The 17,512-nt window shown below is 44.9% G+C and overlaps 1 protein-coding gene across 2 annotated transcripts in view; it reads left to right on the forward strand.

Annotated features, from left to right (window-relative positions):
* PRPF4 (pre-mRNA processing factor 4) overlaps window positions 1–17,512 on the forward strand; it is a 981,057-nt gene that overhangs the window by 639,764 nt on the left and 323,781 nt on the right. For both annotated transcript variants that reach the window (XM_044058032.1, XM_044058033.1), the window contains exon 8: window positions 7,591–7,649. In XM_044058032.1, coding sequence (XP_043913967.1) covers window positions 7,591–7,649 — 59 coding nt within the window. The remainder of the gene's footprint in view (window positions 1–7,590; window positions 7,650–17,512) is intronic.

Consider the following 17,512-nt stretch of genomic DNA (forward strand, 5'->3'; position numbering starts at 1 on the left):
TAGCAAGCTACAATTTGGATTGCAATTTTGCCCAGAGTTAGTTGCACTTGGATAACCTCAGATGCATTATGCTGTGCAACTAGCCTGGAGGTGTGGATATCCTTAATGAATATGGACACACCTCCGCCTTTGGTGTTCCGGTCCAGGTTACATGGCCGAAAAGTGTGTTATGAGTTGTAGCCTGGTAGTGCAGGGGTGCTCTTTGGAGCCTTGAACCAGGTCTCAGTCACTGCACAGATATCGATGTTCTCCATTTTAAGGAGTGCTTCCAGTGAGTGCATTTTGAGATTTAGACTTCTAGCATTGAGTAGCATCACCCTCAGTTTTTGCTGGCCTGTTCCTGTTACGGTGGTGAATTTGTCATTTGAACCTTGCCTAAAAAAGGCACTATAGGGGAGGCAAGAACCTTAGCCAGTATCCAGAATCCCAGGGGGGGACAGGTGCAGGCCATCTCTGGCAAGCATCGTGATCTGTCAGCCATGTCATTCCAGTCAGACAGATACTGGATCCCTTTAGAATGACACCAAAAGCTTAGACAATTTTTGAAGTCAATCATTTTGTCCTTGTACTGCAGTATCATTCTGGGTGATGGCAGAATGCTACTCAGGGCTAGTGTCATACCTGCCTGGGCTACAAGATCGGAGAGCTTTTCCATGTCTCTTTTCATTTAGTCCAGGGAGGCACGTCTCAGGTCATTCACACCAACATGGACAATGAATACTCCAAAGAGTATTGGGACCCATTCTACTAGAGCAGCCTCTACCTCAGCAGCTTTTTTAAGAGGTGTGTCTACTAGGGACATCCTGGAAGCAGCTACCTGGACTTCTGTCCACACTTTCACAAAGTATTACAATTTACCCTTTTTTTCTAGTGCTGGTTTTGCCACTGCAGTGTTGCAGGGCATCCTTACCAATCCTTAAACAGTGGGTGATGTTCATAGTGTTACCCTGCTGCAGTCATCACACTTGGGTTATCCTGCTGTCAGGCGGTCCCGCAGTTGGCCCGAATTCCAAAGTCTTGGTTCGGCGTCGGTTGCCTTGGCTTCTTCCCTGACATCAGAGCGCCAGGGGTATACAAGAGGCATCCAACGCCATTTTCTTCAGTCTTTCTTGCCGCGCAGTGCCTGAAGCAGAAGCAGTTTGCAAGTGCCGGTCGGCCGACACCTGAGATTTTCAAATCGGGTTTCAGTCCAAAGTCTTCAAAGCTAAGTACCCCGTTGGGGAACCTTTTCTTGCCTCAGTCAGAAAAAGTTAATAATTGCATTTCTTGTGGGAAGCAAATACCTCATAAGGACTTTCATTCTTATTGTATACCGTGCCTAGGCCCAGACCACGACGTCACTGGTTGTCTGTTTTGTGCTAGGTTCAATAAGCAAACTATAAAGTGACGCTTTGATTTTGCACGACACTACGGTAGGAAATTTAATTACACTATGCCATCGGAGCAACCAACTACCGGCGTGCATAAAAAACACAAAGATAAAGACAGGCAGCCTAGATCCAAGCCAGACTCAGAGGCCTCTGCTGGGCCGGTCGCCGGTTCTCTAGTTTTCAGTGAGGCGCCGACGCAGCCCCTGACTACCACAGAATTGGAACCCCAGACCGCTTTGGATTCTCTAGCAGAGAGTTCTAGGCTGACGCAGCCATTTTCTTTAGGCCCTACCGATGACATTGTAGAAGGAGAAGCCAGTGCTGTAGAAACACCTTCGGTTCCAAAAGGTGTCTTCAGACCCGACTACTCTCACCATAAAATCTTATGCTAAGCTTAAGACTCCTCTTAAACCAAAAAAGACTGCACTTCAGTCTCCAGTTCAAGGCCCCATGCCTAAAAAACAGATGCTTAAAATGGCTGAAGATTTGATTTCTTTGATCAGGGGTTCCCACCCCCCACCTGACAAAAGGCCTAGACAAGAGGAGGATTATGCCTCCTCTGATCAAGTGTCTATTTCCTCAGGCTCCTCGGAGGAACAGGATTACTCCTTTCCCCCTTATGAAGATTCTGATGCTGAAGATTCCATTCCCTCAGCTTCTCCCCCTGAAGATTATTCCTTTGGGGAAACCTTACATACCATGAGGGAACATTTCCACTGGGAAGGTCAGGACTACTCCGACTCAAAGAAAAGGCTCCGAGAGTTTCTTTTACTCCCCCAGCGAAGACCTCTTGCTATCCCCCCAATTTTAGACATTGTGGATGATGTCTACTTAGAATCTAGTCTAAATCCAGATTCTCTGCCTCCAGCTCCAGCCAAGCCAGATAGATACTATAGAGTGCCTGACCCGCACAAATTCCTTTACAAAAGCCCTGTTGCTGATCCAAAGACAATCTCCCAGGGTCCCAAAGGGGCTAAGGCTTCTATGGCTAAAAATCCTATACCCTCTGAAAGGGACTCCAGAGCACTAGATAGGTGGGGGAATAGAAGGTTTACACCTCAGCTACTCTAGTTATGAGAGCACTAAATTGCCAATTTCACATGCTTAAATACCAACAATTCCTAATGTCTCAAATAAAACAAGATGAGCACGCACCCTCAACAGTCTGAATTCAAGGAAATGCAGGATCCGTTGCATGCAGCTGAACAGGTGGGCAAACATACTTTACAATGTGGATTTGATTCCTTGGAAGCTTCCAGTAGAGCAGCTGTTACTGGGTCTGTCATACGTTGGCATGCTTGGCTAAAGGAACAAACTCTGCCTGATCATGTTAAAGCAAAGTTACTAGATGCACCCTTACAGCAGGATGTCTTATTTGGGGCTAAAGCAGAAGAGGTTTTGAAGAAAATGGAGGATAAGGCAAAATCTATGCAGACGGTCAAAGATTTCTTACAGGTACAACCCCCACACTTCAGCAGAAATTGGCCAACAAAAAATTGGTCCTTTCCAGCTTCTGACAGTCCACAGAGGGGTATATATAGGCGCCCAAGGGGCAGAGGACAAGCACAAATCCCTTACAAACCTCGCCAATGGGGCACTGCAACACAGAAGGGTGGAAAAGGCAGGTCCCAAACTACTAGAAGGCAAACACAATGACTTAAACCTCAAACTGCCAAGCAAAACTCTCTTGGCAGCTCCCTTGGGAGGAAAATTAGCACTTTTTGCAGACAACTGGCATATTGTCACAAAAGACAAATGGGTCCTAGACATTATCTCACAAGGATACAGATTCCATTTCCACACCTTGCCAAGGATAAAAAGAATGCCAGACCTGCCACAAAATCAATGGGTAGAGGCACAAAAACAAATTACAGCTCTCATGGACATGAGAGCCATTCAGCTGGTACCTACACAGGAGCAAGGCCAAGGATTTTACTCAAGTCTCTTTCTCGTCCCCAGAAAGGACAATGCTTGGAGACCCATACTGGACCTTTCAATTCTAAATACCTTCTTGCAAGTAACCAAATTCAAGATGCTAACACTACAGCAGCTTCTTCCCATGTTGGGCAAGAAAGTTTGGCTAGTAACGTTGGACCTCAAGGAGTCATACCTGCATGTCCCTATCAGACAAAATTGCAGAAGATACCTCCGTTTTATTGCAGGTTCAACCCATTACCAATTCTCTGCACTGCCCTTTGGCTTATCTACTGCGCCCAGGGTCTTCGCAAAATGCCTGGCACCAGTAATTGCATACTGCAGACAAAGAGGAATTCAAATATATCCATACCTGGACGACTGCCTCATCCAAGCAGAAAGCAAGGACATTCTCTTACAACATCTGGCTTTTGTAAAACATCTTTTAAGTTGCCTAGGGTGCACAGTAAACGAAAAGAAATCAAAACTAGTGCCCTCACAAAATATGACATTCCTGGGTGCCAGCTTGAATACAACGGCCCAGATGGCTTATCTGACGCCAGACAAGCAACTACAACTAACTCAATACTTCAAAACAATGGCAACAAAGACCCAACTCCCTGCAAGAAAAATTCTGCAGGCCTTCGGCTTCATGGCATCTTGCATACTACTAATACCATTTGCAAAACTGCATGTGAGGAAATTACAATGGTACCTAAAAAGCGTATGGACTCAACACAGCCACAGCTTGGAAACAATGACACCTCTCATTCTCTGCCTTCAACAGGAGTTTCTATGGTCGTCACAGGCATGTCACCTCAATAAGGGTCAGCCTTTCACCTTACCCCCAGCCAGGCAAATTATGACAACAGATGCATCGGACTATGCCTGGTGGGGCACACATGGCAGGACGATGCGTTCAAGGCATATGGATTGCAGATCAAAGAAATCTGCACATCAATCAAAAAGAAATGCTCGCTGTACAGAATGCCCTGACAGCCTTCAAGGACCTCTTACATCCAGGACAGCTTATAATAAGGACAGCCAATACCACAGTAATGTGGTACATAAACAAACAAGGGGGTACACACTCCTACCCTCTATGCAGGCAAGCAATGACCTTGTGGAACACAGCACTGGCGTACCAAGTTCAATTACAAGCTCAATTCCTGCCAGGAAAAAAGAACACATTGGCAGACGACCTAAGCAGAAACATCAAGGATCCCCACGAGTGGAAACTGGATCCGCAAGTATTTGCAATGATAACTCAAAAATGGGGGCTCCCAGACATAGACCTGTTTGCCAGCCCCACAAAACTATCAGCTACCAAAATTTTGCACAAGGACATTTCACCATCAAGCTTGGAAAGTAGACGCACTCATTCATTTGGAAAATGCTAACAGTATATGCCTTCCCTCCATTGCCCCTTCTCACAAAGGTGCTGCTGAAAGTCAGGATGGACAGACCCCGAATGATACTCATTGCCCCAGACTGGCCACGCCAGCACTGGTACCCACTATTAAGGAATATGGCCCAGGGCCCACCATGGATTTTACCACAAGCTACTCATCTGCTCACACAGCAAGACAGTCAGATTCTACACAGCCAGCTCAAAACCTTAAATTTGGCTGCATGGCAAATCCCCTAAGCAACCAGCCAGCTCCTCTTTCACAAGCTGTTATGGATGTAATTCTGGAGACCAGGAGGCCCAGCACCAGGAAAGCCTACTCAGACAAATGGAAAAGGTTTTGCGCCTGGAACCAAGCTAAAGGCCAAAATACCCTTCAGCCGGACATACCTCAGATTCTACAATATCTAACCGAAATGTTACACAAAGGGCTTTCTTTTTCGTGTATTAAGATCCACGCCTCAGCTATTTCAGCTCACTACAATACGGATCCTCCCTTATTTTCACATCCACTTCTAAGGCAGTTTCTCAGAGGGGCCAAAAACATTAGACCTCCCAGGAGAGCACCAACACCAACTTGGGACCTCAATTTTGTTCTGGAAAAACTTACATTACCTCCTTTTGAACCACCTTTCTCAGCTGACTTAAAGTTTATATCATGGAAGACTGTCCTGCTGCTAGCAATTACTTCAGCCAGAAGAGTCTCAGAGCTTCAGGCACATTTGGCAGTAGAGCCTTTCCTCATTTTTCATCAAGACAGAGTTTCTCTACGAACTAACCCCTCCTTTATGCCTAAGGTGATATCCAGTGTGGCTCTAAATCAAACCATCCATTTACCCACTTTCTTTCCAAATCCACAGAACAAAGGAGAAAGACTCCTACATTCCTCGGACATTCACAGGCAGCTACGCTACTATGTGGATAAAACTAAGGTCTTCAGAAAATCTGACCAGCTTTTTGTATCCTATGCTACAGCATCACAAGGAAAGGCTATCTCAAAACAGACCATTTCCAAATGGATAGGACATTGCATACGTTTTTGCAACACCCACCATGGAAAACCAGTTCCTGCTAGCATAAGGCCCCACTCTACCAGGACAGCAGCTACATCTACAGCCTTCCTCAGGGGGGTGCCAACCAAGGATATTCTGGAAGCTGCAACTTGGAGTTCAGTGCACACTTTCACCAAACACTATCACTTGCCACTTTGCTCTAAGACTAGAGCTGGCTTCGCCACTGCAGTTTTGCAGGGCCTCCTAGCCTCCTCTAATCTTGTTTGACTCCACCTCCCATCCTTAGCTTTGGGATTCAGCCCAAGTGTGATGACTGCAGCAGGGTAACACGATGAACATAGTACAGTTTTGTACCTACCATAAATGTAGATGTTCGAGTGTATACCCTGCTGCAGTTCAGGTTACCCTCCCTCCATCCCCTCTGACCTAACTAAAACCTTTCAATACCTTAGATTCTGATACAACCTTTGTGGTGTATTTGCTTATAGCTGGAGGGATGTTTTTTTTGTGCTACACTTTTATTATTGGTACTATCTACTGACCACCTTTTGGGGGGGCACATGACATCTGGGGCAAGAAAAACTGAAGAAAATGGCGTTGGATGCCTCTTATATACCCCTGGCGCTCTGACGTCAGGGAAGAAGTGACGGCAACCAACGCCGGACCAAGACTTTGGAATTCAGGCCGACTGCGGGACCGCCTGACGGCAGGATAACCCAAGTGTGATGACTGCAGCAGGGTATACACTCAAACATCCACATTTATGGTAGGTACAAAACTGTACTTTTCTCCTTCCTTTTATTTTTTCTGGGCTTTGGGAATCAACCCATTTTGTAAGGACTGCAACAGTGAAACACAAACGTAAATAAAATAGGAACGTCAGAATATTGAGTGCTCTTTGTAGTCATGAAGTTTGAGATACAGAATTCCCAAACTTCTCTTTCCTGTATTCTAAAGTATGTACCTGTTCCCTACTAGCCAGCTCATTTTCACATGGGGAACATATCTGCATGTTTGCTGATTACAAGTATGATTAAGTGGTGATCAATAAAGGGGTGCTATACAGCTAAGCATGTTTTTTCCCCCTTGGAAGGAAGCCATGAGCTATTGTTTGCTGCCTGACCCCCCCCCCCCCCAGTATAGCCTGTAAAGAAAAACTGGATGCCTAGCTAGGTCTGTAAAACCTGACAGATGTTTTCCTTATTAGAAATGTGCACTTCATTGCATAGTGAAGTAATTTTAGTTGAAGAAGCAGTTGTATTTTTATTTAGCATGGGTGATGGCTCTATTAGTGCAGCTTTGATGGCACAAACATGACCAGGAATAGGATGTCCGTTCAAGAAATAACAATATGCTGTTTGAATGTGGTCAATTTATGGGGAAAATCATCCTTCCTCCAAGATGCAATGATCTCCTAGGTAAATATTTTAAGTAAGGGGTTACAAAATTATGAAGTGAGGAGTTAACCCTTTCCCCACAAAATGAATTTGTAAAATCACTGCATGAATGCTCTTTTTAACTGTTTTTTTTCATCTGAAGTAGCTTTCATGCTGTTGTCAGTCTTAAGGCATCCTTTCTTGGACACAGTCATGTTTCTTTGGGAGAAGTTGCTAATTCTGGGGAAAGTGCAGGATTTTTTTGGGGTCGTCAGGAACATTAGTAGTAGACAAAAATGGGGTGGTGCTGCTTCATAGACTCAGCACAGGCTCAAACTGGGGATAGAGGGAGCCGTCTATAAAACATATGACAAAGAAACTTGAGTGTATCTAGGCATATTCTTCCAGAGCTTGGCAGATAATGCTACTGGTAAGTTTTGTAATATTTAATGTATCTGAAGCAAAAATAATTGGTGAAAAACAAACTGATTTTTTTCTGTCTTTTTAAGGACTGGGCTGTGTAAACTTTGGGCAGTTCCTGACTGTAACTACATCCGCACATTAAGAGGTAAGATAAGTAATTACTTGCATCCATTCAGCAGGATTGTGGTTCTGGTTTTGTCATTTTTCTTGGTTCCTTCACTCATATTTTGAAAACTTGGTCAGTGAGGGCGACTGTATTTGACAGGTAGTTCTCAGTTTTAAACTTGTCTGGGTAACGGCCCTCCCGAACAGGACTGCAGCATTTAGAGCCTTGGTCCAAAGCGGAGTTGCCTACTGTGTCAGCACATAACTTAGCCCCACAGGCTAAGCAGCCTCCACTGTTTAAAAAACTCTCTTGAGGCTACATTTCATATTGGTTTGCATCTGGATTTATATATCTTAGAAATTCACAAAAATATTTTCTTGAATAGAGAAGGAGTAATTTTTATTATAAAATCCATGTAATATTTCTGTATTTTATAAGTATGGTGAGTTTTTCAGTGCTGCAACTAGTAGTCTGAGCACATTTTTGTAAGGTTTCTGTTTTTGTAACTGTGGCAGAGCATTTTAGTGCCCCAGCTGTTATATATCTGTACTTACTCTGAAGTGGGTCTCTAGTGCTTTGGATGAGGGTTTTTTTATTACTGTGATATTTCAAGAGTTTATTTATTTATTTTTGTGAGAAGTCTTTCTGTCTTATTTTGACAAGATTATAAAAAAAAAATTTGCTGAAACCACCGTAAAATCAGAAGCTCTTTATTTGATGTCTGTTGTTTGGGTTATACTTTTCTGAGGTGCAGGCCAAAACCAGTGAGCTATGGCTGACCAAGTTTGCAGATTGTAATTCCCCTAGTGATGTGGACATCCTCCAAGAGGGACTCACCCAAACAAATGACTGGTGCCAGAAACATGGCCTCAAACTGAATGCCAAAAAATGCATAATCATTCCCTTTTGGGAGAGTGATGTCCCCACAAATTATCACATTAATAACAAGATCCTAAGCACGCAATCACTTGTGAGGGACTTTGACACCCATGTTGAAAGCAAACTGACTTTTGACCACCATATTGTGCCTCCTTTGTACGGAAAGCTTTCTATATGGACCACCTCATTAGGAAGGGTATCTCATCCATGGACAAGGCGATCATAACATCCCTGTACTCTTCCGTTATAAAACCCATTACTGAGTACAATGTCCCATTTGGCATGTACCTCACAAAGCACATGCAGCAGCTGGAGAGACCACAGAGATGTTGTTCGTGTTTCACTGTTGCAGTCATCACATTTGGGATATCTGCTTGCAGTATCCCTTAGACGGCCTGATTATCAGAGTCTTGGTTCCTGCGTCGGTTGCGGTCTCATCTTCCATGACGTCAGGTATAAAGCATGCAGCCAATGCCATTACATTAGTCTTTCTTGCCGTGCGATGCCCGAAGCAGAAGCAGTTCGCAAGTGCCGGTCGGTCGACCCTTGAAATTTTCGTTTTCGAGTTTCAAAACAGAATTCTGCAACTAAAGCTAAGTACCCTGTTGGGGAAACTTTTTCTTGCTCTAAACCGATGTTAGTAAAAGTCAATAATTGTATTTCTTGTGGAAAGCAAATACCTCATAAAGATTTTCATTCGTACTGTATTCCTTGCCTAGGCCCTGACCACGATGTACCTCACTGTCAGTTTTGTGCCTTATTTAAACAACAAACTATTTGTCGTCGGTATATTTACGCTTCTAAATATTTTGGTACTCTGTTCAATTACCCAGATATGGCTTCGGTAAGCCACCTGACTACCGACATTCCGAAAAAACGCAAAGATAAAGACAGAGACAGACCTCCTAGGTCCAAAGCTGCCGACGACGCTTCTCCTAAGCTAGTCGCCAGTTTGCTGGTATTCAGTGAGGTGCTTTTGCAGCCCCTGATACCCACTACTTCGGATTCACAGGCCTCTACTGAGACCCATTCGGAGTCCTGTATGCCATGAGATGCTTCAACTGTGGAACCTGCGGATGTCTCTACCTTGGATGGGTCCAGAGCCGCTGTGTAGGCACCGGCTTCTGAGGGTGTATTCAGGCCTACTGACTTGCATATTAAACCAATGCAATCTTCTTCTTCAAGGCCTAAAACTCGATCCATGCCTAGAAAACCGACGCCCGGACTGCATGGTCAGGCCTCTATGCCTAAAAAACAAATAAGAATGGCTGAAGACCTTATTACTTTAATCAGGGGAAGCCAACCTCCCCCCCCTAAGAGACGTAGGACTGAATTTGCTTATGCTTCTTCTGATCAGGATTCTGAAATTTCTGTTTCCTCTGATCAGGATTTCCCCTTATCTACCTGTGAGGATTCTGATGCAGAGGACTCTATTCCCTTTGCTTCCCCTCCAGAGGATTTCTCTTTTGGTTAAACCTTGCATACTCTTAGGGAGCATTTTCGCTGGGAAAGGCAGGATTACTCTGATTCTAAAAAGAGGCTTAGAGATTTCTTACTCCTGCCCCAACACAGGCCTTTAGCTATCCCCCCTGTACTGGACATTGTTGATGATGCTTTTTCGGAATCTAGCTTGGCCCCCTGATTCCTTACCTCCTGCTCCCAGAAAACCAGATAGATATTACAGGATTCCTGACTCTCACAAGTTCCTCTTTAAAAATCCTACTGCGGATCCTGAGACCATTTCACAGGGGACCCAAGGGCATTAAGGCTACTACTGCCAAAAATCTTACCCCTCTAATAGAGATTCCAGGTCGCTGGATAGATGGGGTAAGAGGGATATACACTTCTGCAACCTTGGCCATTAGGGCCTTAAACTGCCAGATGTCCTTCAAGGATGCATCTGCAGTCCTTACAAATGGGTTGTCCTGTCGTCAGGCAGCCCTTCGGTCGGCCGGATTCCAAAGTCTGGGTCTGGCCTCGGCTGGTGTCGCACTTCACCCGACGTCATAGCTGCAGTTATTCGGGTATAAAGGCATCAGCCGACGCCATTTTCCTCAGTCTTTCTTGCCGCGTGGCGCCCGAAGCAGAAGCTGTTCGCAAGTGCCGGTCGGTCAGATCCAGAGATTACTACTACCGAATACTACTTCGAAGACTTCTAAAAAGCTAAGTACCCGTTGGGGACTCTTTCTTGCCTCAGCCGATGTCAGAGAAAGTGAATAACTGTTTATCTTGTGGGAAACAAATACCTCATAAAGATTTCCACTCCTACTGTATACATTGTTTAGGCCCAGACCACGACATAGCAGCTTGTCTAGCCTGTGCTTCTTTTAACCGACGGACGCTTAGACGTCGGTCGGAGTTTGCTGAACAAATTTTCGGCTCTGATTTTGCCTATGTTATGCCGTCGGATCCTCCGACAGTGCAAATTTCCAAAAAACGAAAAGAAAAGGACCGACACTCGCGGTCCGCGGTTTCGGCCTAAACCGCGATTAAGCAATCCGCGAGTGTCTCGGTTTCGGCCGAAACCGAGCAAGCGGTTCTTTCCACAGCCGAAACCATGCCTTATACCGAGGCCTCCTCTAACCTGGTAGAATCGGCTTCTGAAATCCAGCCTTCTGTTGCGGTTTCTCAGGAATTATCAGACACAATTCCCCTGGATATTTCATCCCCTGCACGTGGAGCTGCTAGGCCTCCTGCAGCCATGTCTATTAAGGCCTTTGCCAGGGCTAAAGCAGCCAAAGCTTCAAAAACTGTGCCTGCCAAACCCCCCTCACACAGGCCCAGCACTAGCTCTCATATGCTTTCTTTGGCTTAGGATCTAATTTCTTTAATTCGTGGATCCCAGCCTCATCCAGACAGGTCCTCTCTCCCACCTCCAGAAAAGGGACCTAGAACAGAGCCCCCTGAACCAGTATCCACTGATGATTCCTCTGATGACTCAGAACACACAGACCCTCCTGAGGCTTCTTATTCTCCTTACGAAGACTCTGATGCGGAAGAGTCCATTCCTTCAGCCTCTCCACCTGAGGAATTTTCCTTTGGGGAAACCTTGCATGCTATGAGGGAACAATTTCAGTGGCAGGGCCAAGATTTCTCAGACTCCAGAAAAATGCTTAGAGCCTTTCTACATTTGCCACAACATAGGCCTTTAGCTATACCTCCAGTTCTTTCTGTTGTAGATGATGCATTTAATGATGCGTGCACTGCTCCTGATTCATTACCTCCGGCTCCTGCTAAGCCCGATAGGTTCTACAGGGTCCCGGACACTCATCACCATTTATACAAGGCTCCTTTTGCAGATCCAGAGACCATCTCCCAGGGCCCTAAAGCTGTAGCAGCTACTTCTACTAAAAACCCCCTCCCCTCTGAAAGGGAATCCAGGTCCTTAGAGAGATGGGGTAAAAAAGTTTACACTTCTGCTACCTTGTCAGCTAGGGCTTTGAACTGCCAATTTCATATGATTCAATATCAAGAGTTTATGTTTGAGCAGTTAACTAAAAAGCTGTCCTCTGAGGAATCTTTAGATAAAAAATATGTTCAGGAAATGGTACATAACATACAGCAGGTTAGTAACCATTCTTTAAAATGTGGCTATGATGCACTGGAGGCTTCCTTTAGATCAGCCATGACTGGCACAGTTATCAGGAGACATGCATGGTTGAAAGAACAGGCATTACCAGACCATGTCAAATCAAAGCTCTTGGATGCACCCATGGACAAGGTCAATTTATTTGGTTCCCCTGCTCAGCAGGTACTAAAAAAGATGGAAGAGAAGGCGAAATCTGTACAAACGGTGAAAGATTTCTTACAGGTTCAACCTCCAAGGTTTAGCAGGAACTGGCCCTCCAAGAATTGGTCCTTTCCGGACTCCTCTAAGGCTCAGAGAGGCAGGAATAGGCGTTCAAGAGGCAGAAACCAATCCAGGGGTGCCTACAGGGGACGCCAATGGCAAGGTAACAACCAGCGAGGCACGGACGCAGCCACCACCACTACAACAACTCAATCACAGTGACTTGACAGTGGCACCGCCTACCAGGGAACAACTAGAAGCACCCTTAGGCGGAAAACTAACCTTATTTTCAAAAAACTGGCATTGCATCACAAGGGAAAAATGGATTTTACAAACTATAGACCAAGGTTACAGGTTCCATTTCCATACTCTACCAGGGAAGAGAGGAATGCCAAACCTACCACCTACTCAAAGGGCAGAAGCTCTAAAGCAAATATCTCAACTATTAAGAATGAGAGCTGTGGAAAAGGTACCATCTATGGAGCAAGGAAAGGGATTTTACTCCAGACTCTTCCTGGTACCAAGAAAAAAAAACAAATGGAGACCCATTTTAGATCTGTCCGCTTTAAACACATTCCTTATTGTTCCAAAATTCAAAATGCTGACCCTACAGCAGCTTCTTCCCATGCTGGGCAAGGAGTCTTGGCTGGTAACTCTAGATCTCAAGGAGGCATACCTGCACGTCCCCATAAGACCAATTTGCAGAAGATACCTCAGATTTCTTGCAGGATCAGAGCATTATCAATTTTCAGCATTGCCCTTTGGCTTATCTACTGCGCCCAGAGTGTTCACGAAATGCCTGGCATCAGTAATTGCTCATTGCAGACTTCAGGGAATCCAAATTTATCCCTACCTGGACGACTGCCTGATACAAGCGGACAACAAAAGCAAGCTAACAGAAGACTTACAAAAAGTCATTTACCTGCTGCAAGCCTTGGGATATACAGTCAATATAAAAAAATCAAGGCTGATTCCATCCCAAAGAATGACCTTTCTGGGTGCAGAGCTGGACACATCAAAACAAATGGCATTCCTAACTGCAGAAAAGAAAGAGCAACTACCTCTCTACTTCTTGGCATTAACAAAACAGAACCACCTAACTGCAAGAAAAGTACTGCAAGCTCTAGGCTTCATGGCATCCTGCATAATTCTGGTCCCTCATGCCAGACTGCATATGAGAAAGCTACAGTGGTACCTAAAGAATTTGTGGTCCCAGCACAAGCACAGCCTAGAAACCAAAATTCCAATAATCCCATGCCTGAAACAAGAGTTCCTATGGTGGGCTCAGGCCTGTCAGTCAAACACAGGATTGCCCTTCTGCAACAGCCAACCAAGCCAAACCATCACGACAGATGCCTCAGACCTCGGTTGGGGGGCACACATGCTGGGCAAGTGCATACAAGGCTTATGGACTCAAGACCAGCTGCCTACACATAAATCTAAAGGAAATGCTGGCAGTAAAATTGGCAATCCAGTCATTCAGACCATTTCTCCAAGAAGGTCAGTTGATGATAAGGACAGACAACACCACAGTTATGTGGTACATCAACAAACAGGGAGGCACCCATTCATATCCTCTATGCCGGCTGGCACTGGATCTATGGGATGTGGCCCTGAGCTACAACATTCAGTTACAAGCAATTTTTGTACCGGGAAAAGAAAACATTCTAGCAGACATATTAAGCAGAACTACCACAGATGCCCACGAATGAATGCTTCATCCGGACATCTTCAAAGCCATCACAAGGGAATGGGGACTACCACAAATAGACTTGTTTGCATCCCCATTCAATCACCAGCTAAAGAAATTCTGCACAAGGACGTACCACCCACTTGCTTGGAAGGTGGACTCCCTATCTTTCAGTTGGAAAAACCTGACAGCATACGCATTCCCACCACTTCCTTTGATGCACAAGGTGCTTCTGAAGATCAAAGAGGACCGTCCAAGGATCATTCTGATAGCTCCAGACTGGCCAAGACAACATTGGTACCCATTGCTGAGGAGCATGTCTCGGGAACAAATATGGACACTACCCCTGGTTCCATTGCTGTTAACACAGAACAACTACAACATCCTGCATCCAAACCTGAAAACTCTGCAGCTAACTGCCTAGAACATTACATAACAGCAATTAACCCAAATTTATCCCAAAGGGTTAAAGACATAATCCTGGAGGCTCGCAGACCTTCAACAAGAAAGAATTATGCAGCAAAATGGAAAAGATATCTCATTTGGAGTACTGCAAAGGGAGAAGATGTGACTCTGGTAAACATGCCCAACATCCTGGAGTACTTGGCAGAGCTCTTCCACACAGGCCTGTCCTATTCTTCCATCAAGATACATGCATCAGCTATTTCAGCAGAATACAGATTGGATCCTCCTGTCCTCTCTCATCCCCTGCTCAGACAGTTTCTGAGAGGAATTAAAAATGTAAAACCTCCCAGGAAACCACCATTGCCAGCATGGGACTTGAACTTTGTGCTAGAAAAATTGACACTTCCTCCTTTCGAGCCAGCAGCAACAGCAGAATTACAATACTTATCCTGGAAAACTGCTTTCCTGCTGGCAATAACTTCAGCAAGAAGGGTCTCTGAACTACAAGCATTAATGGCAGTGCAACCCTTCCTGATCTTCCATCAAGATAGAGTGTCCATGAGAACAAATCCTACATTTATGCCTAAGGTGGTATCCAGAGTGTCATTAAATCAGGCTATCCACCTACCTACATTCTTCCCAAACCCACAGAACAGGGGAGAAAGACTTTTGCATACCTTGGATGTACACAGACAGTTACGCTACTACCTGGACAGGACTAAGTCCAATAGAAAAACTGACCAGCTTCTGGTAGCATATGCCACAGGAAAGGAAGGAAAACCAATTTCAAAACAGACAATCTCCAAATGGATAGGAAATTGCATTAGATTTTGTTACTCCTACCATGGAAAGAAAACTCCAGAGAACATCAGGCCTCACTCCACAAGGGCTACAGCCACTACCACAGCTTTCTTATGAGGAGTGGCTACCAAGGACATTATAGAGGCTGCTACTTGGACCTCCGTGCATACATTTGCCAAGCATTATAACTTACCTTTATACTCTAGATCCCGAGCAGCTTTTGCCACTGCTGTTTTGCAAGGGATCCTATCTACACCATAATCTCTTCTTTCCTCCTCCCCTAGTTTGGCTATGGTATTCTACCCATTTGTAAGGACTGCAGATGCATCCTTGAAGGACATAGTACAGTTTTGTACCTACCATAAATGTAGATGTCCGATAGGAATGCATCTGCAGTCAGGATTACCCACCCACCTTCCCCTCTGAGGTACTCCTAGGGTATTTGCCAGCCTTCAGCTAGCCTGGGGGGGATCTATTATGGTGTATTTGTTTGTATATATGTACATACATGCTTATTTTTTGTGTTTGCTCTCTACTATTTGGAATCATTGGCATTTATCCAAATTTAGCCTTCCAAGAGGGCACCTGGCATCTGGGGCAAGAAACACTGAGGAAAATGGCGTCGGCTGATGCCTTTATACCCGAATAACTGCAGCTATGACGTCGGGTGAAGTGCGACACCAGCCGAGGCCAGACCCAGACTTTGGAATCCAGCCGACCGAAGGGCTGCCTGACGACAGGACAACCCATTTGTAAGGACTGCAGATGCATTCCTATCGGACATCTACATTTATGGTAGGTACAAAACTGTACTTTTCATATGTTAAAGTATCAGCAGCATATTACTGGATTGCTTAAACAGAAAATTATGTTGATTCCTGACTGTGCTGAAAATAAAGATTTACAGGATTTAATGCATTCTGATGAACAAGTTGGAAAACATACTTTGCAATGTGGTTTTGATTCACTAGAGGCATCTTGCAGGGCTGATGTCACTGGGTCTGTACTTAGAAAGCATGCTTGGCTTAAGGAGCAATCTTTGCCAGATCATGTTAAAGCTAAATTGCTGGATGCTCCCTTAAACCAGGACCACCTGTTTGGCAGCAAAGCAGAAGAAGTACTTAAAAAGATGGAGGAAAAAGCTAAATCTATGCAAACTGTTAAAGATTTCCTGCAAGTACAGCCTCCAAGATTTAGTAGGCATTTGCCCTCTAAGAATTGGTCCTTTCCTGCCTCTTCCAGGCCTTGTCAGTCCAAACGCAGAACCAGCAGAACACCCAGGCTTCAGTCCCAAGGTAAGCACAGGACTAAGCAGTGGAGGAGGCTCCCACTTCCAAAGCAGGGAGTAGTAAGACTCCCCCCTTTGGTAAACTGTCTCAATGACTTAACTTTAAAACTTCCAAGCCCTTCTCAACTGACTGCTCCTTTAGGGGGAAAGATTGCTCTCCAGGCAAAAAACTGTGAACTCATTACCCAGGACAAATGGGTTGTAAATATAGTTTCCCAAGGATACAGATTCCACTTCCACACTTTACCAACCCCAAACGGTTGGCCAGATCTACCCCCAAATCAGTGGGCAGAGGCGTAAAAGCAAAGCAAGTTCTCACTCTCCTAAGTATATTGGCTATTCAAACTGTCCCAGAAGAAGAAAGGGGACAAGGTTCCTACTCAGGACTTTTCCTGGTTCCCAGAAAAGACAACTCCTGGCGTCCTATCCTGAACCTCTCTATCTTAAACACTTTTTGGTGATCTCAAAATTCAAGATGCTAACTCTTCACCAGTTGCTTCCTATGCTGGGCAAAGATGCCTGGTTGGCAACACTGGATTTAAAGGAAGCCTACCTGCACATCCCAGTCAGGGAATCTTGCAGAAGATACCTATGCTTCAAAGCAGGCTTCATGCACTATCAGTTATGCACACTGCCCTTTGGCTTATCTACTGTGCCCAAGATATTCACATAGTGCCAAGCTCCAGTCATTGCATTTTGCAGGCAAAGAAATATTACCCATACCTGGACGATTGTCTATTACAGGCAGAAAGCCAGGACGTACTGTTGAATCATCTGGCGTTTGTACAAAAAGTGCTAACTTCTCTGGGGTACACCATAAACGAAAAGAATCACATCTTGTACCCTGCCAACAAATTGGCTTTCCTCATGCCAGAAAAACAAGTTCATTTGACAGCCTACTTCAAACTAATGGCTACAAAGACCCTGCTGTCTGCAAGACAAATACTGTGCAAGCCTTGGGGTTCATGGCCTCCTGCATTCTCCTAATTCCATATGCAAGACTGCATATGAGGAAACTACAGTGGTATCTAAAAAGCCTATGGTGTCAA

Source organism: Protopterus annectens, chromosome 16.part0 (assembly GCF_019279795.1).
Source record: "Protopterus annectens isolate FY-2018-M chromosome 16.part0, PAN1.0, whole genome shotgun sequence".
Classification (NCBI taxonomy): Eukaryota; Metazoa; Chordata; order Ceratodontiformes; family Protopteridae; genus Protopterus; species Protopterus annectens.